This window comes from Amaranthus tricolor, chromosome 7, assembly GCF_026212465.1.
Source record: "Amaranthus tricolor cultivar Red isolate AtriRed21 chromosome 7, ASM2621246v1, whole genome shotgun sequence".
Classification (NCBI taxonomy): domain Eukaryota; kingdom Viridiplantae; phylum Streptophyta; class Magnoliopsida; order Caryophyllales; family Amaranthaceae; genus Amaranthus; species Amaranthus tricolor.
The window spans coordinates 16894583-16921475 of NC_080053.1; the positions used below are offsets into that span (position 1 = coordinate 16894583).

At 36.2% G+C, this 26893-nt stretch overlaps 1 protein-coding gene across 4 annotated transcripts; it reads right to left on the bottom strand.

The window, feature by feature from the left end:
• Positions 1–260: 260 nt before the first annotated feature.
• Positions 261–26893, bottom strand: LOC130817840 (putative ion channel POLLUX-like 2). 4 transcript variants are annotated; one of them, XM_057683778.1, is made up of 24 exons: positions 26497–26893; positions 25623–25696; positions 23687–23799; positions 15363–15652; positions 14804–14875; positions 14457–14532; positions 14245–14343; positions 13971–14125; positions 13772–13876; positions 12365–12451; positions 11960–12044; positions 11679–11826; positions 10913–10989; positions 10737–10817; positions 9326–9517; positions 9114–9227; positions 7931–8017; positions 7724–7850; positions 7487–7563; positions 7204–7251; positions 7053–7122; positions 6902–6975; positions 1231–1341; positions 261–1150 (listed from the first exon to the last, which is right to left on the bottom strand). In XM_057683778.1, exons 1-24 carry the CDS (start codon positions 26634–26636, stop codon positions 1049–1051), a joined length of 2604 nt encoding a protein of 867 aa, XP_057539761.1. In that variant the 5' UTR covers positions 26637–26893; the 3' UTR covers positions 261–1048. The 4 variants fall into 4 exon arrangements, with proteins under 4 accessions (XP_057539761.1, XP_057539763.1, XP_057539762.1 ...); XM_057683780.1 differs by lacking the exons at positions 23687–23799; positions 25623–25696; positions 26497–26893 and adding an exon at positions 18002–18140; XM_057683779.1 differs by lacking the exons at positions 23687–23799; positions 25623–25696; positions 26497–26893 and adding an exon at positions 17940–18078.

The following is a 26893-nucleotide window of genomic DNA, read 5'->3' on the forward strand; positions in this document are numbered from 1 at the left end:
GATCATTTCCATACTTAATGGAAAGTAAACGTTTTTATCTTAATAATGTTACAGTAGTTAATTTTTTAAGAGTTGAGTGTTATTTTGAGCAAAAAGTTTTTAAAATTGTGAAATCCACAATTGTTATCTTAGGCATAATATTCAAAATGAATTGTTTTCTATATTGGCTCATAGTGTGAAAACTATTATAAACAAAACAATCAAAGAATTAAAATATTTTTCAATAATTCTTGATTGTACACCAGATATTGCTCATCAAGAGCAAATGAATTTAATATGTTGTGTGAATATGTTCAAAATAATAATAAAATTTATGAGTACTTTTAGAGTATTTAGAGGTGGATGATACATTAGGATTAGGATTTTTTATAGAATTGCAAAACGCTTTGAAGTCTCTTTTATCTTAATATAAATTTTGAGTTTGTCAAATTTACAAATTGTTATCCAAATGTTTTAATTGCTTAAAGAATACTTCTAACCATCCCGATGACTATGGTATCAGCTAAAAGGAGTTTTTCAAAATTAAAGTTGATCACAACCTACTTGAGGTCATCAATGTCACAAGAACGATTGATTAATCTTGCAATTTTATAAGTTGAAAAGGAACTTTGGAGAAGATTGATGTTAAAACATTTATTAGTGATTTTGCAACTCGAAACGCCTGTAGAACACATTTTTTCATGATCTTTTAATTTTTTATTTTTTACATCTAGTGAAATCGAAGATGTAACTTGTCAAAATATTTTATGCTTCAATGAATGAATTTTTTTTACATCTACTATTGTTCTTCAAGGCCCCCAAAATGTCATAGACAGCCATGAACTACAGCCAAGGTCACATACAATCTCCAAGAACGTATTTCTGTCGGAGCAACCAATCTCCCAGTAAGAAAGTAATCACATCATGCACCTCAAGATTAGTTGAAGCAGATTTATTCGAGTATAGTCTATAGGTTGTTTCCTTCATACTCGTAGGCATATGTACAACAATAATAAAAACGAATAATGAAAAAATGGGTACGTGGCCGAATAATAAGGGAGATACAAATTTACTGGACTATAGGTTGTTCTCCTTCATACTCGGATATCACAATTAGCGAATCTGTGAAATCAAGGTCTAGAGGTTCTGATTTGGGATTTGGATTTATTACCTGCAGTAGAAAAGGAAATTCAATGAATCAAATGAATCTGAGTTCTAAGCTTTCTAGCAAATTTTAAGTAACTAAACTACCTTCTTGTTATTTTTCACAAAACCAATGGCAATTTCTCGCTTTAAACATGCTCTTTCAGACAGTTCATTGAACGTTAGATTTTCGCCCGCTTTCATATACAAGTCCATATCCTGCAACAAATTTCATTAAGGAAAAAAAATTATCCAAGAATATACAAACACTAGTATTCATATTTCCTCAAGTCAAATTACACTTATTTCGCACAATTAAGCTAAACCTGATAGCAGATTATCACACAATAGTTTATTCAAAATAAATATTGCAAGATAAACCAATTAACGTAAACGCGGTGTAGACTGTAGTTTCCCGAATCAGGAAACTGCAACATGAGCTCCTCGGTGAATTGTTATCCAATGGATGGAATGAACAAGTTGTGATAACAAAAACCTATTTCATTTGACATATAAATTTCCATATGCACGCCAATTCATTTACTAACAACATTGTCTGGTGTTAGTTTTGGAGTGCATTGAGTCCACAAGAAACCTTGGATTAGCTTGGGATAACACTAGGAATATATAGTAACAGCAGCGGTACAATATGGGGTGCTTGAAAAAAAGCATGAAAAATGACTTGGATAACTTTCCAGAAGGTGGTGACATGAAGATTGTAAAAAGCTCGCTGATTTTGATGAGAGGAGTTATGACCGGTAGGTTGTATGTTACAAGGTTTAATGGTCACTGGATCGGCTAATGTTTCCACGTCTACAATGATGGATTATGGTAGCAAACTTTCGCTTCTGAGACTTGGTCATATAAGTGAGTAGGGAGTGAATGAGTTTAGTAAATAAGGATCGTTCAGTGGGAAGAGGCTTGGTACATTCTTCTTTTGTCAAAATTATGTCTATAGGAAGCACTAGAGAGTGAGCTTTAAATCCACAATGCATAACCCGAAAGGTATCCTAGATAACATTCATTCGAATCTTTGGGTCCATCTAGGAAGACTTGTTTGGGTGGATGAGGTTTGTGTTACTTATCTAGACTAAGGATGAGGTAATTAGTGTCTTCAAGGATGAAAGACCGTGATAGAGAAGATGAAAGGAGCATCAACACATTAAGGACCGACAATAGACTTAATCAATTGCTCACCTCATACAATCCTTGACTACAAGTGTCCCCAAGAGGTACGGCATTTTTTTCCAGTTGATTATACAAATCTGACATTTTTTGGTTGTCTGACATACATACATGTTAATGAGGGGAAAGTTGAACCTAGAGCTTGGAAATGCATTTTCATGGGTTATGGTTCGGGTGTTATGGGGCATAGGTTGGAGTGTAACAAATTTAGAAGAATAATTACTTCTAGATATGTTTTTTTTGAAGAGTTATCTATGCTTGCTTCTTCTTTGGATATTGTTGTCACTAATATATAGATTTATGCAATGACCTGATAATTGGGGATAATTGATTTACGAAGGGGTAATTAGGTAATTACCTTGTTAGTGGGATCTTGGGGAATAAGTTAGTATTAGTAGGTGGGTTTATTATTAATATAGGGAACTAGGGAATTATGGAATATCATGAATATTGTTATACACTTGTTGGATGGGTTTTACTCATTTTACGAGATCTCAAAACTTCTTGAAGTGCTTGTTTTATCTTTTTTTTTACCATTTCTAGGACTATAATCTATTTTTGTTCATCCATATTATAATATAATTTTACTTTTGTCCTTTTAATATTTCATTCCCAAATTCACTGTTTAATTCAATTAGCCAGATCATAGCAAACATGGTATCAGAGCGGTACGATTCCAGTGGAGAAGTCACAAGTCCAGAAAATACAACGGTAATTAATCTAGATACATATTTTGGGGGTTTTGGGACTGAAATCTTACCATTAGAGATGTGCAAAAGGGTTGTCCAAGATAATGTCATTCACTCATTCAAACCGACCTCGATGAATGAGATTTATGAAAAATGGGAAAAAGGAACAATTAGAGGAGACCAAACATTTGGGACACGATTGTAGTCACAAGTCATTTCAATGCTCTACCTCCATGAAGGGATGAAAGATGAATTAATGAACTAATGGTAATTGTTTACCTTGAGAAAACAGAAGAGCAGACCATGAAGCGGATAAAGAGGAGGTTGGAGATCTGGTAAAGTATGAAGATCAACTAACAGATCTCGATAAGCAAATGAAGTACAACGAAAGAAATGAAGGTACACGGAAGAGAAAAGAGAAAAAAATCAGAACAAGTCGACAGACAAAAGAGCAACAATGAAAAACACCAAAAGTAAAAATAGCAAAAAAGAGGTAATAAGAAAGAAAAAAAGGATGAAGGTTCGAACAAGAAATGGGTCTGGATGGATAAAGCCACTGGACACACTAAAAAGAGGATCAATGAAGAACATCAAAAAGAAAAAAGTAAGAAAAAAAACGGTGGGTCGGACGACGAAAATGAGACTATTAGTTAGAGAGACTGGGAATGCGGGATGGATTTGTTGTGGATCGGGAGGAGGTCCTGGAGGAGTCAGAGAAGACGAGTGGCAAGGAGGTACACTGGCAGTGGCGACGAATCAAACTGAAGAAGAATTCGAGAAACAACTAGGAAAAAGAGAACCTAGAAAAGAGAAAAACGGAGATGGTAGAGGCTGCGTAAGCCCCTAGTCGGTGAAGAGATATATGACAGGGATGGTTTTAGGGCTTGTGAGTTGTTAGAGAAGAACGAATGAGAAGGGAGAACAAGGAGGCAGTGGCGGCAGTGGGCAAAAAGAACTTGTCGCCGGAGAATGGGGTTGGCCGGCGGCGGCTGGAGCAGAAAAGTCAACAGCGGCTGGGGGCAAAAAATATGAGACAGGAGTAAGAATTCTAGGGTTTAGGTGTGAAAGTGGGATGATAATTTTAGGGTTATTGGGTTTCATGGAGAAAGAGTGGGAAATGAGGAAAGAATGTATTCAACTGGGATTTGAATACGACGTCTTTAGTAATGGTGACGCCAACAATGACGTTAGTAGTGGTATTTGCAGTTGGGTTTCAGACCAAGCCATTTTGAAGGAGATTTTCAAACCACATCAAGTCATTTTCACCCCATTTTTAAGCTTTGACCCATTTATTTCTCAAGTTTACCCACCAATTTTTCAAAATGTATTTTTCTATCACTCACTCAAGCCATCAAATTACAAGATGTTTTTTCTCCAATGTTTATCCTACTCATCTTTTTTGTTGACGATGGAAGGCCAAGCTAACTTTTATCCACCTTGAGCGCAAGGTGGAACTTCAAGCGCCCGGTATTGCAATACCTGATAATTAGGGATAATTGATTTACAAAGGGGTAATTAGGTAATTATCTTGTTAGTGGGAACTTAGGGAATAAGTTAGTATTATTAGGTGGGTTTATTATAAATAAGGGGAATTAGAGAGTTATTGAATATCATGAATATTGTTATACACTTGTTGGATGGGTTTAACTCATTTAGGAGATCTCAAGCCTCTCGAAGTGCTTGAGTTATCTTTCTTTTACCATTTCTAGGGCTGTAATCTTTCTTTGTTCAGCAATATTATAATATAATTTACTTTTTTCCTTTTAATATTTCATTCCCAAATTCACTGTTTAATTCAAGTAGACAGGTCATAGCAGTTTAACACATAATGCCTCTAAGGAGGTGGAACTTCCAAGAGCTTGGGAAGCTCCTAGGGTTGAGAATGAAACACATCAACCAATGGAATCATTATATCCTAATATCAGCGGTCCACGATTGAAGCCTATAAAAAGGTACATTAAGGAATGTGATTATGTGACCTATGCTAGTATGGTTGCAATTGACGTAGAAGGTTATGATGATCCCAACTGATACTTAAAAAGCTATGGCTTCAATATATGCAAGTATGTGGTTTGGAGCCATGAAGCAAGAAATAGAATCTCTTGATAGTAATCATACTTGGTCTATTGTGGAGGCGCCCAAGAACAAGCAAGTTGTGGGATGCAAATGGGTCTTCAAAACGAAGGAAGGATAACCTGGTGATGTTGCCCCCATCTACAAAGCTAGAGTAGTTGCAAAAGTTTATTCTCGAGTTGAAGGTATTGACTTCCATAAGGTGTTCTCTCTAGCGGTGAAGCATGCTTGCATGCTTTAAGTAGGGCCCTACTTACTTTGGTGGCGATAAAGGACATGGAATCACATCAATTAGATGTAAAAACAACTTTGGTCCACGGTTAATTAGACAAGGAGATCTACATGAAACAACTCGAAAGCTTTGAGGTAGTGGGTAAGGAAGACTATGAGTGTCACTTGGAGAGATCGTTATACGGCTTTGAGGTTTGATTCCTTCATGTCGTCGAATGGTTTTGCACAAAGTTCTTATGATAATTTTGTCTATATGAAAAGCATCATTGCGGGGTTCTTAATCTATCTTGTATTATGTAGATGATATGCTTGTTGCTTATTGTTCATTTCTTGAGGTGAAGGCTTTGAAGAAGCAATTTACTAATGAATTTGACATGAAGGATCTAGGAGATGCAAAGAAGATACTAGGTATGAAGATAGTTAGGGATACAATCAATGGATTCTTGCATCTTAGTCAAAAGAGATACATTGAGTAGGTGCTTAAAATGTTCTCTATGGACAATGCAAATACTATTTCTACATCCCTTAGTTTCTCACTTCTTTTCTAAAAAGAGATCATTGTCCCCAAACCAAGCTTGAAGAGGATGCCATGAGGGGCATTCCATACTCAAATGTTGTTGGTAATGTTATATATACTATGGTGTGTAGTACATCCGACATTGCTCAAGTCGTGAGCATAGTTAGTAGATAAATGGCAAATTCGGGGAAACGACATTGGAATACGGTGAAATGGTTGTTGAGATACTTGAAGGTTACATCGAATGTATGCCTTAAGTTTAAAAAGACAAAATCGAGCTCATTGGGTATTGTGATTCGGATATGGTGGAGACTTGGATGGTAGAAAGTCAACCTCAGGTTTCGTATTCACTAATGGTGGTACAACAATTAGTTGGTTGTCTTCCTTATGATGTGACTTGCATGTCTACAACAGAGGCGAAATACATAGGCAAAGCGGAATCATTTAAAAAGACAAAGTTGTTAAAGGTCTATTTGGTGAGTTGTCTCCTAGTTTTAGTTTGGAGAGTGTTCATTGTGAAAATGAAAGTGCGATACACTTGGCTAGAAATCATAATACTTATCACAGGCAAACCAAACACATTGATATTAAGTATAACTTCATTCGTGATGAGATTGAATCGAAGAGGTTAACTTTGGTGAGGATTGCAATGGAAGACAATCCCATGACTAAATCCTTCATCGGGTTAAACACAACAAATGTCCTTATTTTGTTGGCGCCAAAGATTTATGGTTGTTTGGTTTTCTATTATAATAGAAAATAGTAAAATGGCTCATTTGATGCACTTCTTCTTTATGTTAAGTTGCAGATGGTGTTTGCTACCAAGGTCCAAGGGATCGAAAACAACCTCTTTTTTCCCCACAAACAAGGCTAGGGTTGCAAACATCCAACCTGTAACCCCAGCTTAGGATAACCGAATGCTGTTGCTCGTTGTTGTACTGTCGGGTTAAACAGAAACCTAATTCATCATCTAAACTTTTTTGGTGTATAAGTTGACGCAAAATTAAGAAAAATGAAAAAACCAAGCAGCAAGGACAGACTAACAGAGGTATGAAAATGGAATCATCATGATAATCGCATATACCTTAATATATATTTCGTCACCCTCAGCGTCCAAAATGTCTCTCCATACTTCATTCAGTTCACTATTCTCTGCAACTGAGGAAAAAACATTTCTCTAAAATTTGTATGGTAGTAAAAATGAACTTGCAGTTAAACAAGGACAAGAAGCAAACCATGAGCAGTAATAAGACTCATCAGTTCCTCAGCGGCAATATAAGTCAGCGATGGCTTAATTTTCATTACCTGCAAATACTTTAACTTATAAGACACGTTTGAAAATGTGAACTTATCAGAATACTTTTTGTGATATGAAGGATTGATTACTTGTTTGCCAAGTTTTGAGTCAACTATTTCGGCAACAAGATTTTGCACCTGTAGACAACACAGAGAAACTCCAGATGAGATGTTATATTATTCATATCAAAGTAAGATTAAATAACATTTAAGCTGTGTATCCATATTAACAACTCCAACTTCAAGGCCTTAAAAGTTAGAGAAGTTGAAATCAGACTAAACAAAGACGAAAAACTATATAAGAAACTTCAATGTCAAAAAGACTAACAATTTTCTCCTGAAGAATATGTTGAGACAAGTAAAGCTATCTCACCTTTAGTCCAAGTTTATTGCAAATACTCTCGGCCAAGAGAAGAGTAAATACACAGTGTTTGTCTGCCCTGGATGAATCTAAAGAAAACACAATAAATACAGATCAAACCTTTCTTCTTTTTTTTACCTTCCAGAATCTTGTAGCGGAAAGAAGAAACAAAAAGAAAGGTTAGAATCAGGACACAGAAGGCTCGCTGGAGTACAGTTTAGTTCCCTTAACATAATGTTATATCCATACCTCCAAGAATCAATTCTTTGTCTGAGATTACAACAACTGAGAATGGCATCTCTTCATCTACTTTTATAGAAGTTTGGCTTCTCATTATTGCCTCCTGTAAGGTATCATAATCCATGGGGTTGCCCACCTGTAAAAGAAGCAATTTAGTATAGAAGTTGTAAAGACTCCTGGTGGCTAATGGATTTTGCTTCAGCGTCCAAAGGTTACCATGTGGGAAACTTGTATGTGTTCGAGTTTCCCTAAACCAGCAAGTGTGCTATTCCTCTCCTCTATAGGTACATCAGATAATATTTCCTGTATGGGAAAAATTAGATGAAGTATGAGGTCCAAGGTTCTCAATACATTTGGACTTATTATCTCTGTATTACATTTTTAGATTCCTGCACGAACTCTTAAGCTAAAGATACATACATAAAATTTCAAAAGGTGTTTATGAGTCCCCATCAGAAGATGGCCAAGACCTACTCAATGCAATTGTGAGAGCTAAGTATGTTGTTCCACTGCTAAGAAGCTTAATCTATATACTTTTGTCATCCCTACTTGAATTGATGATCTTGACTATACAGTCTCTCCCATGAGTGTGTACAATATAAATACATACCACAAAACATAACGAATAAAGTAGTTTACCTTTACATATTAGAAAATGGAACAACTATAACACCACAATATTAGAAAACGGAACAACTATAACACCACAATAATGCATTAGAGTTTTTCTGTGGCATACAGGATGTTTTCCTCTTAGATCTCGACTTGATTTAAAAATGCTTGTCTGATATTCGAGGTGCAACACAGTACATGTGGCTAGGGAGAAGCACGCCTCATGCGCCTCTAGTATGTCGCCTTTTGTTTTTGCTTTTTAAGTTTCAGGCACTAAAATACTTACCTTTGTTTGATTTACTGGATTACCCTTAAAGAAATAGTTATCTATTTGAATTTAAAATAGAAAAGAGACCTTTGTTTGTACAATGATGTCATCAACTCAAACTGCATCTTCATACCCTTTCGAACCTTCAAGAGAACATGGTTAACTTAGAACTATATTATCTTATGACTTTATGTGCTAAAGTAGTGTTTATTTAGCTTGTATGTAGTAATAATATGAAAAAATTTGTTTTAAAATTGACTTCGGATCCTTTAAGCGAAATTGTGCGCTTTGCATACAAAAAGGCCGTGCCTTTGCCTTGCGCCTCACGCCTCTTAACTTATCCTTGTGAGAAAGGGGCAAGAATATGTAGTTGATTAAATTTATGTAAGAAAAAAAATACTAACTGTATCCAAACAGATGGAACAGCATTTAGCATTGCAAAAAAATGCTTTAACAAATTATCGTTCTGCAAAAGTAATTTTTTTAACATTAACAGTAGATGTAAGAATATTGGCATACCAATACACTTCCAGGTCCAAGATAAGAATCATATTCTTTAATCATTTCTGCCACGTTTGAGCGCCAACCTATCAACAGTATGCTTTCTTTGGGTCCTACAGTCCAGTCTGATGCCTGTACAAAAGCAACATGAATCGCCAGTTAACCTAGTTCTTCCTTCGCTCCTTCTATTGTTACAAGAAGCATCTAATGATGAGCCAAAAATATCAAACCTTAGAATGACGTCTTAACCCTTGTGATTTAGTATTTTGATGGTGCACTTTCGGTATTTCTACTGTATCTTTCTTCAAGTCACCTTTCAGTCCCAAGTCTTCAATGTTGGGAATCTCCTTTTTGACTTCTTCAACATTAGAATAGGAAAGTTGTGGCTTTTGTTTCCCATAAAGAGGAGCAATGAGTAAAACCTTCATCATACATGTACAAAAAGTATCACAAAGGATGCATTGAAAAAGTAGAAAAATATTTTAGAAGCCCAAATATTCAACACCCGAATTCATGTCAATCTCTAGTAATCAAACAAGCTATATTCCATATTGGTCCTACACTCAAACCAGGCAGTGTACAAGTACAAAGTATCACAAAGGATACATAGAAAAAGAACTTTACTGGAAGACCACTCAAATGGTACAACTGTACAAGACAAGGGGGTTCTAATCGAGCAAAGGTACCCTCTAAGCAATTTCATGGATATCTCATTCTTCCAGGGTGAAACATGTACGAAACAACCATATTGCTCATAGAAAATTTAGTACCCAAAATAAGATGTCATTTGACTCTACCGCAAAATACAAATGCTTATGACATTGATGGAATTGACAGAAAAATCAACCCATTTACCATTTAAAATATTATGGGTATTCACTATTACCTCCAAGCACACTTCAACATAGCTTGAGCTTCATTAGGATCATGGCCCACATAATCCATCAAGTCCATATTCAAGAAAGCAAGAAATATGATGAATGATGGTCACTATAGCAGTGTCAAAAGCCGGTTTTTCCATCATTTTTTTTGTTTCTGTACTTGTTGTTTTTCTACTTTTTATTTATTACTATTATTATTTTTTTTCAAAACTATGACAAATATTGACAATGGTGCCTTTCTTTTACTCAGACGATAATGAATCTATTACATAATTCAAAGTTCCAATTATAAATAAACGAAAGCAAGGGTGTCCATCCGGACAAAACTAAACAGGAGATAGACTCGGTAATACTAGAACCCGCCATATGGGATATATATACAACATTCTATTACCCGAATGACATAAAGTGGCTCCCACCTCGGCGCGGTTTAGGGATAGGATGTTTGTAAACTTACCCTTGTTACTAGTTAATGATAAGAAAGAGATTGTTTCCAGCATATATATGATTGTTAAATTTTGGCAACAAAGAAAGTTATAGTAAGAACTTTCGGTTAGTCTTTTGTTGAATTATTACCACGGACATCTAGATAATTTTCAGTTCATAAGTTCGGTAGCAATAGCATTCACATTTTAAGGCCACTTCCTTCACACAGCTCAATTGACCAAAAGTGTAGAAGATACACCATGAGCAATAGCAACCATGGCTAGGTTTACAATAGGCAAAAGAAAACATGATTAAAAGTTCACTGCTAACGTACTTTGTCAGTCTCATTTAGGACCTCGTCATCATTTGGATGGAAGATTACTCTCCCTCTTCGGAAAAGACCACAGACGATGACCTGAAAGACACATTTAAAAGAGTTGGCCAATATCAAAATCCTGAAAAAAAAAAAAGCCTAGGCAATTTATTCCAAGTTTAATAGGAGACAATTACCTCTTGTAATCCACGTCTCAATTGCCGGTACTTCATTCCAGCTAGGTTAGGGAAATCGCATAAATTAAAAACATTTTCTGCATTGAGAAAAACCCAATAATATAACAATGACTAAGATGAGGAAAATGGGTATTAATTTCAACGCTATCACAGAATGAGAATTGCTGCAGATATTCATCATCAAGACTGCGTAACAAGGTAAACAGAAACACTCAACAGGTTAAATCAGATATTTCCATTAGACATGTAGATTGACAGATAGCTAGGAACATAGTAATGGATGAGGGTAGCTTTTGGGTTTGTAAGAAAGTGAGGATGATGTACTTAATGCAATGGCTCCATCTGCAGTAATTAAATTGAGGACAGCAACTGAAAGTAGTGCTCAGCTCTGTCAGTGAGCTGTTTCAGAGAAATCATCATAATGTACAAACCATGGAAACTGGAAGTATTAAAAGATTTTCCATCATTGGATGGAAATGAAAGAGAATTCTAATCATTAATTAGACATGAAACGGAAGAATAGCTACCCTCAGTCCCTCGCAACAAACAGGGTACTAGATGTTGTCTACATATGAAACAAAAGATGAAAATCTTTTGATTCAGAACCTGTTATCTAATGGATAGAAACGCAACTCAAGCCTTGTAATGGAGAATGGACTATAATGTGGATTATATTACATAACCAAATAAAAATACATATCAGAATTTCATAATCTGCAATAAGCCAATTTCTAAAATGTCATATATTGGTAAATATATACCGTACTTTGGTAGTTAAGTAAGTGTCGGTAGATTTTGATGAGCTCCTTCTGTCGAGAGCACTGAACAAACAATTTCGAAGCAACGTTTTCTACTGGCGCTACTTTAAGTCCTGATACTGACTTCAGCAACTCACAAGTACTGGAATTAGAAACCTGCAATAGTATGACGAATTGTATATAAACATGAGTATTTTGAAATTTTGTTTCAGTTTCATACAAGTCTACAAATAAGAAACAAATATGCAATAATCAGCTTTTGCATAAAAATAATTTTACTAGATAATACCTCAACAATAGTAGGAACAGAAGTCATTTGTCCAAGTGACTGTAATGCTAGTACTGACAAAAATGCATCTGTATCAACCTCATACCTGATTGATCACAAAAATGGTAAAATACTTTTTTTTTTAATATGATTTAAATGATTAAACATTGCTTTGTACACAAACAACAAACTGACGTTTCCATATCATGACTCTAAACTTAAAATTTGGTCATTTGAGACTGAAGGGTCGCCTTATTTACTTCATCAAAGATTAATCACTAATGTTCCAACCTGAACCTACCAATTTTTATGAAGAAAATTTTATACTTCCAAATTGAAATTCAAAAATCAACATTTTAAGCAGACTTTTGTATGATACCTACAAGTAGCTAAAAAAAACTTCATAATTGATGGGAGAAGGCCTACCTATCCCCTTTTGTTGGCAATATAATTATAGCACGAGCCCTATTTGCTGCAGCTCTTTCAAAAGATTTTGTCAAGCTGAGGCTGCAACTGTGTCATTGCAAACTTTAAGATAAGTTTTCAAGCCAACTACATATTTGCCAGGTACACATAAACAGCTAATAGAGAACTTAAAATACACAATACTTTAGGCTTGATGTAAGGCATGCTTCAAATAACAGTACTTCAGTAACGAAAAATGAAGGGGATCAGACAAACTCAAATTGGATTGTCTGTCTCAGCTCCTTTGCTGATTAGGTCTTTTAATGCAAAAGCCCAAGGATCAATTGCTTAAACTAACCATTGAAGCATTGTAGGAAACATGGAGCATGGAAATGGAGACCTAATTGACCACTTGAAAATAAAAAATTGTCTTTGGCTTATGCTTTTTATATAAATACCTAAAGCCGTTAGTCAGTCCATAAGCACCAGCACGTAGCAACATTACATTCCCAAAGCCAATTAAGTGGCTCCTGCCGATGCGGGGCAAAAGGAGGCAATTGAATACACGTGGACATGATTAAACAAGATAATTTACTATCATGATTGAAAATTTAAAAGTGATAGTTAGACTTTTTTGTTGCATCTAAAACAGTGAACAATAATTTCAGTAAGGAAAGAGTTGCTGCAGGTGTCAAACTGATGTTAAAACCTTGTTCTTGGCCACTCTTGTCCTCTTTCTAGATGACAAAAACATGTTAAGTTTGAACCAAAAAGGCAACCACTTTAATAAAGTACAATAGATATGATTTGAGCACAGATAAAAGCATCCTTGTGAGCTTCAAAGTTCCGAAAGATGAGGCATTTTCTTAGTGTGTACGTTTAACGAATTTGAAACAGGAACTAAAGTAAATAATATATTCAACCTTTATTACTATAATAATAATCACCAGAGACGTATACTTGTAGTCTAGTCTCTAGCTGCTTCAATTGGCACTCTTCATCTTACCTCAAGTACCCATAGGATATCCTCAGAACTTTTCAATACTAGTTTTACGCAAAAATCATAAAAATCTTCTCATGAAATACAAGTTGGAGACATAAACATGTCTGACATTAATAACGAAGTCCGTGTAGCTCAACTTCTAGGACATTATACAAGGGGGGACTACTTTCATAGGTAGAGGCATTGGGGTAAAGGTAGTGTATGAAACACTGCAAACATAATTTTTTATGTTGACCTAATCCATCAACAACATTAAACACGACCCCAACCCAAATTATTTATTAACAAGAAAATATTTGGCATTTTCTGAAGCAGTATAAGTTTATGCTTGGATCGGAATTATCTAAGGTTGATTAGATTGCAACTGTAGAGTAGTCTTTACTTTTACTATAAAGAAAGAGTGGCTAGTTTTATAACATCAATACCTTTTAGTGAGAATATCAATATGTTTAAGATCTTTAGATATATTCTCAGCCATCCTTTCAATCTGCTTCCTTGGAAGATCAGAAAGGAGAAGAATTCTCTGCCTCCTGTAAACAGTATTACAAAATAACAGGGATTATACGCTAGAAGACACTTGAGCAAAAACTTATATCCACAATCATCACAAATAAACCAAAATACCTTTCATTAGCGGTGCCTAAGCGGATGGCAAACTCCTGATACCTGTTCATCTGTTTTAGTATGAAATTCAGATGACTATTCACTCCGCATATTATTATATGATCGGTTTCCAGAACTTGCATTTGTGCACCCTCTCTGATCTTTTGCATGTTACTCTAGAGACACAAATAATGATGCAGCTGAGTTGCTGGTTATAATTCAAGGAGATATTGATTAACTATGAACTGCATTGTTTAACATAATCCTTATCAGTAAAAACTCTCCCTAAACTTACTCTTAACTGCTCTGTCATCGTGCTCAATAGGCGAGAGTAAAATAATATACCCCAAATAGCAAGCATAAAGCCAACAACTCGTTCAACGCGTGTTCTCAGCTGCAGTTTATCATGAAATATATATTAGATAATTGTCAGTCTTATCAATAGTCGAGCGTGATAACATCACAAGAAACAGTGCCAGAAAGTTCGCAAGAGCATCATTTTCACACTCTTAAATGGGTTGACGAAGAACACAGACAAGCCCATGCCTCCCAGAAGCAATCCTCCAGAGACTGTGAGTAACCCCTACAATCAACGAAGGAGAGCATATCAATTGAAAAGAGCAAAGAGCAGATTCACGCTTAGCTAATCAATACAACAAATATTACCAAGCTTCACAACAACAGCATTAATCACATTTTATAAACCATTTTTTTTCTCCCTTTTGCAGCAAGAAAGAGTATGTACAAATATGACGACTTAGTTAACTAAAGCAAGATAGGAGGATAAATGTAAAGACACTTGCACAACATTAGCAAGAATGTGATAATGTGGAAGTGGATACTGCATGATATACCTGAATCTAAAGAAGAGGAGCCCACCAATCACAACGAATGAGAAGCACGCTACTATTAGTACCAATAAGAACCTGCATAAAATCCACTCGATGTTTTAGCAATAAAACAATAAAAGCACAACAATGCCAACAATATTAAAGCCTTTATTCCCACATATGGGGTAATAATAATTACAATATCCCATTCAATTACCCTGATGACATTAAGTGGTTCCCATTTAAGCACCCACCTTGCCGAGGTATGAGACGGTCAAATGTACCAAACTAGACCTGTTAGCTTTCAAATGGAAAATAGCTTCCCCTTTTAACATGCTCTACTCAAGGACATATGGCCAAAACCGAGCAAGAAAATATGCAAGGAAAAACCAAAATCAAAAGATTTAACAATTACATAGAATTTGGCAAAATGTATGGTCTCACTATCACCATGAAAAATTCATAAAAACTTATCCATCAAAAGAAAACTTATTTTTCTCAAATATCCAGATTCTAAAATCATTAGATTTAACAATAGCATTTTATCATCTCTAAAGCAAGATAATGTAATAGTTTCACTTACGTAGCAACATTTCTTTCTACTTGCATGTTGAATAAGTATAGCAGTCGTGCAAAACTCCACTGCATATCACCAATTGAAGGTAAAGAAATATCCAAGTTGAGAGGTGTAGGCTTGTTTAGTGAACTAGATACAGATGCAAATAGCAGATTTGAAGATCCAAAAGTTTGCCTTAGAAAGTCATGCAAGCTTTTAAAATTTTTCAGCAATATATTGGCCACATTCAGATGACTCCACTTAAGGAAGATACAAAATGATATAGATAGGGCATGTATCATCATGTTTGGGTGAACCTGCACATATAAAGAACAAACATAAACACAATCAAACATGCCCTTTTGAATAAGTTACAAGCTCAAATACTTTGCCCTGTAGAAAAAGAAAAATAATATGCAACATATAGTAAAATATGGTGCTCTTTGGTGTGTACAGAAGCAATGATGCAATGATAACTAAAAGAATATGATTAGACAAGGAATGCAACTCATGCATTTATAAAGACATTAAATTGAGAAGGAAAATAAAATAAGAATAATAACCTAAAAAGTGTGCAATTCACACGATTTTGAGACAAGGATATAAATTGTCACAATATCCAAAGGAAGGCAATCAAATATATACTTCCCAATATAGGAACCATGACTGAAAAAATACGATCTCAAGAACCCTTTTGATTACTCTTACTTCATCGACCATATCTTTGAAAGTATTGGCTATATATGAAACTTTGAGCCAAAGGAAGAATTCACCATTCCATCATCTCCATTGAGCTTAATATAGATCCTTGACCAAACGTGTTTTTCTAATTACTAGCTCTTTTTCTGATATGTAATACTAGCTTTTAACAGTTGCTTGTGTCCATTACTCTTTGTCTCGAACAACAAAGCTATTTCAAAGCCTTAATCCCTTATATGGTGTCTGTTAATTGAACCAAAACAATCAACATGAGAAGGTAACAAAGACTACTTTATTCATCTTTATCAAGTACTAAACCACAATAAAGAAAATCAATTACAATGATCATCTACGTGTACTCTCCTCCTCCATTGATATATATGCACCTCCAAATCCCAATTTTTCATGTCAATTTTTGCACTCCGATTATTCAAGTCATTTTTAGCATACCTCTTTCTCTTACTCCAGTCTTTTTTGCACATGATCAACCCAATGCTAACACTTTGTTTGCATTGAAGAAATTGAAAGTAAGGAAAGGAGGGATTTCGAGGGATACAATTTCCTTTGTTTAGATAAGAAATTTGGAGGAGAGTGATTTGGAGGGAGGGGATTTAAAGGCATTAGTGCCCTTAATTTTGTTGATAAACAACTCTCTGTCTCTCACCAAAAGTGGAAAGATATGGAAGGAAAATGATTTTCCTCTTCCTCTCCCTTCCTTTCCTTCTTAAACAAACAAGGGCAGCTTTTCTTATCATTCCTTCCCCTACCTTTTACTTCTTTCCCTTGCCCTTCCCTTTCCTTTCCCTTCTTTTACTTCCCCTCCTAATTTCTTATTTAAACATAGAGTAAAGGTTTTTTCTCATTTTGTTTTCAATATTTGCAAAACGAAGACTTTTTTTGCAATCATAGTTGTATCAAATATCCACAAAAAACATTACAAAGCGCAAGGGGAACCCTCCGTGAGAGACAAAGGGACCCAAAACCCCTCAATGAAGCAAGTACTCAAACATGAACCTTGATAATAACGAGCTCTTGTACAGCAAAACAAAACTATATCAAAAAAACTATAATCACAAAAAGCCTGTTAAGTAAATCACAAAACAAAAACACGGCTAGTCTAAAACTCACACCCCAAACAAACAAAGGTAAAAGAAAAACTATGGCCCAATCTGAAAATTTTGCCGCCACCAAAATCATCATAGCCAAAGAAAGTTTAACTACCCATAGCACCATCAAGGTTGCCTGGGGGCCGTTGTTGGAAAATCCAACATGTGAGTTCTAATAGTGGACAACATGCAAACTGAAACCTAGAGAAAGCCACCATTAACATTGTGCCCAAGGATAACTAGCGCATAGAGGTGGTTAATGGGAGAGTTAGTCCATTGGGATTGGGTTAAAATAATAGGGTCGTTAGCGAGGCGTCTCATAATTGGGTTTTTAATTAAGAGGGGTCATAATCCGCAATAGTTGGTTGATATTGGCTTTTTAGAATAAATTAAAAGAGTCAAACATTAAAGTAAAAGACGACACAGATTCCAAATAAAGATGACACTAATTTCAAATGAGATAGTTGTTTTCTTACTATATTACTCATTCAAGTTTTTACAAGTATTCAATTAGTTTTTTGCTAATTATTTTCAATATTGATTCAATCATGTGTAGAATGTCACTAGAGTAGTTAGGGTTCTTGCAAAGAAAAAAGGAAGAAAAAGAAAAGAAGGTGGTTGTCAATGGAAACCTTAAAGGGTTTCCAAGATTTATTTGTACAACTTGGAAGATTAGTAACAAATTTTTATATTAATCAGTCTGAAATATTAATTTGTTTTTGTTAAATTGTCCATCTTTTCCTAATCAAAGAAAAAGGGGAAGAAGAATAAAAATCAAAGTACAATTACAAAGTCGCACCATATCATATCGACCGTATCACGTCATAAAGGTGTAAAAAAACCATGTTTTAGGATGTTCACCAATCAATACTTCATGGTTTAGGTCGATATTTGGTTGTACGAAGGTCGAGGATAGCGAATAGCCAAAAGAGCCACAGGTTCAGCTTCAAACACCATCTGAGGAGAGACTAGGGGTGGAACATCCTAGGGAAGAGTGCACCCATGGGCTGGTTTAAGCTGAGAGACATGAAAGATAGGGTGGATAAGGCTGGAAGGAGGAAGGGCCAACCTATATGCCACTCGTCCCACTTTCTCAAGCATAGTATAAGTGGCCAAAGAAGCGTGGAGCCAGTTTCTCATTGACACGCTTGGTCAATGACTTTTGACAATAGGGTTGAAGCTTGAGAAAGACTAAGTCTCCTGCCTCAAAAGAGAGCTCCCGACGTTTTGCATTGGCATAATGCTTCATATTTTGCTGAGCCTTAACCAAATTGAACTGTATTTCATCGAGCATGGTATCCCGTTCTTGCAAGAGTTGGTCCAAATGCTCAACTGGAGTTTGGAGATGACCAAAGCGAACCAACTGAGGAGGGGGCTTCCCATACAAGGCTTGGAATAGGGTCATTTTAATGGCAACATGAGGAGAGGTATTATAGCAAAACTCCGCCCAATGCACCCATTTGGCCCATTGTTTAGGATGACCATTGATGAAACAACGCAAAAACGTTTCCAAGGCCTAGTTCACGATTTCAGTTTGGTCGTCCGTTTGTGGGTGGAAGGCCATACTACGAACCAATTTGGTGCCCTGTAACCGGAATAATTCACGCCAAAAGGAACTCAAAAAGGCCCTATCCCGATCTGAAACAATAGAGGACGGAAACCCATGCAATCGGACAATTTCCTTGATGAATAATAAGGCCACCGTGACAGCTGTGAAAGGATGTTTTGATGGTAGGAAATGGGTGTATTTTGTGAAGCGATCCACGAATACCAAAACTGTATCGACCCCCTGGGACTTGGGAAGACCTTCCACAAAACCCATAGATATATGGTCCCATACACTTATGGCAATGGGTAGAGGCTGTAGTAGACCAGCCGAGGATTGGTAGGACGCTTTCTGTTGCTGGCATATTCGACATTGGCGCACATAATTAGTGACTTGTTTGCGCATTCCATCCCAGTACCATTCCATTGCTAAGCGTTGATATGTTTTGACTTTCCCGCCATGGTCTCCAAGAGGAGAGTCATGGCACTCTTGTAATAACAATGGTATAAAGGGCAAAGATTTAGCCAACACAAAACGGCCTTTGAAGAACAGCCTGTCATGATTTAAGGAGAACCCAAAAGGAGCATCCATTCTTGTTTCTAAATCTACCTAGATGTGAGCCAAGGTAGTATCAGCTTTGACTTCTCAAACCAGCTGATCCCAATAAATAGAAATTGAGCTTACTGCCATACATAAGCCCATGGAGGTAGGTACTCGACGAGAGAAAGCATCGGCTACAATATTTTTACATCCAACGTTGTGAGAATCGAGAAATCAAAACCCATTAATTTGAGGACCCATTTCTGATAATCCGAACCAATCTCGCGTTGCTCAAGCATATATTTCAGGCTATGTTGATCAGTTTTCACAATAAAGTGACGCCCCATTAAATAATGTTTCCACCTCAGAACTGAGAGAACAATTGCCATTAGCTCTCTTTCATAGATGGGCTTTTGTTGAGCCCGAACTCCCAAGGAACGACTGAAGAAGGCAATAGGATGAAGATCTTGCATCAAAACAGCTCCTATACCATGTCCTGACGTGTCCATTTCCACCGCAAAGGTTTTAGAAAAATCCGGCATAGCCAACACAGGTACCTGTGTCATAGCTAATTTGAGCTCATTAACGGCTGTTGTAGACTCTTCATCCCAGCAAAAGGCATCTTTCTTTAATTGATCGGTGAGGCGCCTGGCCTTTTGGGCGTAATTACAAACAAAACGACTGTTGGTGGGAACGGGCCAAGTAGAAATGGCTGTAAGTTTTGTCCGGATCCACAGCTACACCGGCGGCAGAAATAATGTGCCCTAAATAGGCCACTTGCGACACCCCGAAACTGCACTTATGCCCATTAATCACCAAAGAGTGTTGAGCCAACGTCTGTAGGATAATGGCAACATGTTGTCTGTGTTCCTCTTCAGCATGACCATAGATTAAAATATCATCAAAAAATACCAAAAGAAATTTTCGCAAATACGGTCCAAAAACTTCATTCATTAGGGATTGATTGGTGGCCGGGGCATTAGTAAGGCCGAACAGCATTACCAAAAATTCGTAGTGGCCATCGTGAGTGCGAAATGTTGTTTTGGATACATCCTCGGCCTTCATCCGAATCTGATGATATCCGGATTTTAAGTCGAGCTTAGTATAGATGGCTGAACCTGCCGAATCATCCAAGAGTTCATCGATCACCGAAACCGAAAATTTATTCAGCACCATGGCTTTGTTTAGGGCTCGATAATCAACACAAAATCGCCACGATCCATCCTTCTTTTTCACCAAAATAACTGGGCTAGCAAATGGACTGGTGGAGGGTTGTATGATACCAGCCTTGAGCATATGTTGAACAGCTTTTCGATTTCAAGTTTCTGAGCATGGGGTAACGATAGGGTCGAATGCTTACTTGGTCACAGCCTTCTTTTAAGGTGATAGAATGGTCTTGTGGGCATGAGGGGGTAATTTAAATTGGGATTGTAAGACTTAAGGGTAGCACTGTAAAATATCAGTTAAAAAAAAGTGGGACAAAAATGTCATTATCACCATCTGGGACACTCAACCCATGGCACTCTATTAGCACGCAACCTCCCTCAGCATTTAATGTTTTTCTCAGCCTTTTCATAGATATTTTGGAACATTTTAATGAGGGGTCCCCTTTTAAGGTCACTTCACTACCCTCCCATTGGAATTGCATAGCTTGAGTTTTCCAGTTTATTACTACATTCCCTAACTTTTCCGGCCATTGTACCCCCAAGATAACTCCTACCTTGCCCAGCTCTAATGCAAAGAAATCTTCAAATATATCGATTCCTTGAACCGACAAAGTGAGTTGTTCGCAAATACCATCTCTAAAAACTTTTGTACCAGTGCCCAAGGTTACTCCAAATGGTCGGCACTTGGAAATCTCAAGCCCCAATTGTATGGCAATGGACGTAGAAAAGAAATTGTTCGTTGCCTCAAACGTCTCTAACTCTACTTCATCTTCCTTTATTTCCTCCGACAAAATCACCCGTAAATCTCGATTTTACAAAATGATTGAAGGGCCACTTCTCATCACATTTGAAGCAAAGGACTCTAGAGCATTTCTCTCTCATCTCTCGATCACTCAATGGTTAGTTTATGTGGCGGCTTTCATGAGGGGGTTTTGGGTAAGTGAGTGGAGGTTTAGGTAAGGGTGGATGGAAAAATTTGGGTGATTGATGTGTTTGTGGGTATGTTTTGGGTTGGTATTTGGTTTGACTGGATCCAAAAGGATTTCGCCCCCCATAATAAAATTTGGCCCAGTCCTTGTGTTCGATTTTTTCGGCCTATTCCATGGCCACATTTAGATTATGTGGATCCATTAATCTTAACTCACATTTAATTTCTTCTTTGAGGCCATTGATGAAAACTCTAACAGGAATGTCACGGAATTTTTCCCAATGGAGCCAACTTCTCCACAAATTCCTTACAATATTCAGCAACACCTCCTTCTTGTCTGACCGCCACCCACTATTCCACCAAACTTCCTTGACCGCGAGGACGGAATCGGTTCAGTATTAAGTATTTTAATTCTCGCCAGGTACCAATGGGCTCTTTTTAGTCAGCCCATTGAAACTAAAACAAGGCATCTCCATCCAAGCTTAGTACTGCGAACTCAATCTTTTCTTCCTCGGTTAAATTGTAGAACGAGAAATATCGTTCTGCTCTAAAAATCCAACCATCAGGATTTGCTCCAACAAACATGGGTAGGTCCATTCGTCTCACCCTCCCCACATACTGAGTGTTATCCCTCAACAATGATTCTTCATTGTTTCGATAACGCTCCGGTTCTTAGTTTAACATTTGGTTGGGCCATATACTTCCCCCTGGGTTAAGCAACAGAGTTCCCCTTAGAGGAGTTAAGGATGGAGGATTTTCCAGGATGCTAGGTTGTGTTTGTATTCTAGCGTTTCCATTCAAGAGTTGCTAGAGGGAATCTTGCATTTTCAATTGACTTTCCACCATGGTCGCCATAGTTTTATCGAGGTTGGCATATTTATTTTCGAGTGTTGCCTGATTTATGGCTAATTTTTCTTCCAAGTGTACCATCTCAGCTTGGATTTGAGCTAAAACCTTCTGACTCAGTTCATCAAATTCCAGCTCAAGGTGCTCAATACGTTGCAAGTTGGTTGGGTTTCCCATGACAACAGGAGGAAAATTTTATGGCTCTGATACCACGTTGTGGTGAACCCCGAAAGATGAGCAGCAGTAGTACAATTTGAGAATAAAAAAATTAAGAAAGGAAGAGAAAGAGTACAAACAGATAGAGAATAAGAGAGGAAAGTACAGAGAAGGACAGAAAAGGTAAAGGAAAAGGAAAGATTTGTATTAATTTCTTGGATGCCCAAACCAATTATTACATCATGATATATATAGCTTAAACAAGCCTAAAAGCCTGCTGCTAAAAGTTAGTTACAAAAAAGATTCCTTTCCTAGAACATTTCCTTTTCCTAAAACAAAATTATGTTATGCCCATTAGAGCTCATTTGTTGCGTCTTTGGTATACTATCAATTGCTTAGCTGGCTCTGGAGGCGTCACTATTCAAGCCCACTATAAAACTGCTTTAAAAAACATTTGCCCCACGACCCGCAAAACCTAGTACACGTAAAAATATTATCGACCCATATTCAACCCAACCCAAACTAGCCCAACTCGCCTATTAATCAATTTTACTGACAAGAAATGGAGGAAGCGAAATAGTTTGCCTATGACCACCAAGTTCATGCAACCATAACACCTCAACCCATATGAAGGTAGATGGTGGATAGCCATATGAATCTCTTTTTAAGTAAAGTCACCATCTACTATAAGAGGAGAGAGGCTAGTTATGTTTATCCCAATAAGAAGTGGTAAACCCATCTAACAACAATCAAAACACAACTAAGGAATGTCTAAGCACCACCCTTGGCCTACCTAGCCGAGAATGAAGGGAGGGGTTTACTATGACTATAAGTGAGCAAAACACCTGCCTTACTAGAACCCGTAGAACTTCTTCCCTTACCAGAACTTGTAAAACCATGCGAACCCATGAAGCCTAAGTTAGAAATTGAAAAAGTCCTCCTAAATAGGAGGAATGGCAGCCTAAACCGACTAACCATACAAAAACCATGGGACAAGATATGAGGTCTTTATCTACCATGATCGCTCTCTCTAAGGCCCTTTTATCATGTCTTTGAATTTTATCCTTTAGGGAATTCCAACCTTTCATCTTAACAAACACAACTCAACTACCATATAAGAGTGTTGTTAATGGTGATTCGTTATACGTGAAAATTGTATGTTGAACCTCAAAAAATCAATATATTGAAAATTCCAATCACATTTACTCAAAAAAATTAATATATTGAAAATACCAATCACATTTACTACAAATAACTAGGTTATTATGAAAGAAATGTAAAGAAATGAAACGCTGAATTTAGATTTCTATAAAACCTTTGGACATACAATTCATAAGAGTCAAGACAATAGTTATTTGTATTACCTTTAGAGGATCCTGGAATCCCAATCTTGAGCATATATTGTTGCCCTCCAAAAAGTCTGAACTAAAAACTGATTTCTCCATATCTTCCTTCGTAGCATTTCTCAAGCACTTCCCTAAGAAAATGTAAGGGTAATTGCAAAATAGTTTAGTACTAAATCTCATAATTTTTAAGATGATAACAGCAAAATATATTTAGAATTATATAGGTGCAGAAGATTGACAATGTCTCATAGCCCATTAATTTCCTACTTTTACAAGTTATCCCTTCAAACTAAGAGGCTATCGTAACAACATTCTCAAATAAAGTGGTTCCATTTTTCACTTTTCCCGTATGAGCAATCGTCACTCTTCATTCTATCATTCTCCAAATTGTAGCAATATGAATTGTGAGGTCTAAATATCTCAAAAAAGATGAAACAAATCATTTCTATAAACGGAGGAAAGCGTTAATTGCTAGCCCTTAATCAAAAATCACAACCTTTAAAGATGTTTCATTCCCATAAAGACATGATATTAATAGGCTTAGACTGAGTAAGGATGACAACCAAGTACCTACGCCAAAACTTCACCTAAAAGACAAGTAAATTGATAAGAAAAAGAAACCATGAATTATAAGAAATTCAAGATTCTTCATTTCAAAGGAATCTAGCAGATTTTGGCCAGCATATAGCAATAACATATATGCACTGCAAGTAAATTGGGAAGGAACCGGGAGGAAAGACGAATCTAGAGGAGAACACTAAGGAGCAAGGACCTTTATCCTGAAATGAAGACAAATTGTATGTATTACCCTGCGTCTAAATTATGGGTCAATTCTCCAAAAAAATTATTATTTACGGGTGCTTTAACCGGGTCAAGTCATGAGCCACAGGTTAAGCCATTGAAGCTTCATTTTAAAAAATTAACCCTAACTCCAAACTCACATAACCCGTCACATCTATTCTCTAGTCCAATTTCTCAACATTACATTCATCTCCCATTTCTCCCTCGCTTATACTTAAATTCAATTATTCATCTCTTGTTCTCATTTTCTTCACCCATGTACTATTGTTTTATTTTTGTATATTAGCTACTGTTTTATTCCCTTCTTAATAATAGAGAGTTTATGTTGATTCACTTCTTCATCGTCTGGTCTTTCATACTATGACCAAATTGTTGATGTCAGTCCTCCTCAAGATAAAGGCAAACTTATTAAGATATTCTTATAATAGTGTAAAAAAGCAAATACGGTCGTGATAATGGTAACGGAATGGTAATGAGGTAATGAGAGTGATGTGATTATTGTAACGCCTAAATATCGCTCGAAACCATAGGATACACCTTGAAACGACCCAAAATGCGATTTTTAAAACGTTTACAACTTAGTAAACATCAAAACAAAAATTTTAAAAAGTTTACAATGTGACGTCACAATGCGATGCAGCCTTATTTTTACTATCCATCCATATCTATTCCAGTTATGAAATATATAACTCTGCCTTTTTTATTAAAAAAGGGCTTTTTATATACATAGCAAAGCATCAAGGAATATTTTTACTAGACCAAGGATTAGTACTTGCAAGTTGCGAATTGACTTATAAGAGAGGGTGCCATTATCTGATCAAGAACCCTCCAGAGCGTCTACTTTATCAAAGTAACTAGACCTTTACTAATCCAAAGTAGGTCCTAGCCTCAAATATGTATGCTAAAAATATCTTCTAGCCACTATTGAGCTTTACATATAACTGCACTAGCCTAGCTCTATGATAAAACAAGTCAAAAACACCAAGGGCATAAATAGTACAATGTACTTCCAATGTCCCTTCAAGTTTTCCCATACCCCTTTCCGTGTGAGATTTTTAGAAAGCATGAGGCAAACTCACACAGAAAAGGGAACAGTAAACTGAATACTATGTAACATTAATTTAGCAATCAAACCATAACACTTTAAACCCACCTCTTTGGTGCATTTGATAATTTGAGAGTAATGATGAATCTTTGAACCAAAAGTCTAGGCTGCTAAAAGTCCTCCTGCAAATGATAGTAAAAATTATTGCAAATTTGCAACCAACCCAAATTGACAGATATTTAAAGATATGCTAAGATCATTTGAAGCCGAAGCAATGTACAAAGTTGTAAATAAGATACTAAAATCAACATTCAACAACTCCAAATTTCATCATTATTAATAAAATTTTTCGATCAATATATAAATTATTAATAAATGATAAATTTGTCAAGTACATTGACTTAGAGAGTTCAGTAAATGGATTAGTTACACTAAAATAATTATTGCGCTCAATAAGCTATGCATGAGTTTTCTTTTTATTTGTTACAAATTTTGCCAATAATACTACACAGGCTGACCTTCCATGCATTGCAAAACAATTATCCAATAAATCAAAACAAATTCAGAAATGTATGTACAATGTGTGTGAAATACTAAAGATCAACAACCCCGAATTTCAATCTCCACCAAACAAATGGTTTTCATACGATTTTGTGCGACATTATTTGGATTATGTTAATTTTGACGAAAAAATAATTACTTTGACAATTAAATAAAATCTCTAATAATATTAATAGCTGTTTTATCAGATATAAAACAATTTAAAATTTTTATCTTACATAAAAATAAAATTCGACATTTTGACTTTATAAATAAAATGCATGATTTTTAATCAAATTCATAAATTCATTTTAGATAAATTAGGAGTACATAACTAATTAAAATCAAAACAAAAACGTAATGAACAAAATAGCAAAAATCAAACTTAATAATCAATTATCAAACACTAAATAAAAAAACAAAAACAAAATAAGATTCAAACCTGCAAGAAACTGACAAAAATCGCGGATGAGAAATGGCGGAGCTCCACCGGGACCTAACAGCGAGCCGGCGAGCAGATACGAAAGGCTTCTCCGGAAGAACCACCGCCTGATACGGTAATGACATCGCAAGGAAGGCCATTAACTTGGAAAAAAAAATCAGTGAACAGAAATATAAAATTAGCAATTCGAGGATAAAAATGATTAGAAATTTGGATATAGTGTAGAGTAATCTGTGTAAAGTGGAGATTGAAAAGCAATGGAGGAATTATAGAAAGTCCAATAATGTCAACGTCTGTAATGGAAGCTGGAGTATATGATTAGTCGTGCTGGAGACTGGAGCAGTGGAGAGTTCCAAAAATGAATATAAAAGTACAAGTAGTATCTTCTCATTTATGG

Bases quoted from the DNA above. Each gene is read 5' to 3' on its own strand.
- LOC130817840 (XM_057683778.1), bottom strand. From the start codon at position 26,636: ATGGCCTTCCTTGCGATGTCATTACCGTATCAGGCGGTGGTTCTTCCG. The intron at 14,533-14,803 runs GTATATCATGCA...CGTTGATTGTAG, and splicing joins CTCCTCTTCTTTAGATTCAG to GGGTTACTCACAGTCTCTGG. The intron at 14,126-14,244 runs GTAAGTTTAGGG...TTGTGTCTCTAG, and splicing joins CGATGACAGAGCAGTTAAGA to AGTAACATGCAAAAGATCAG.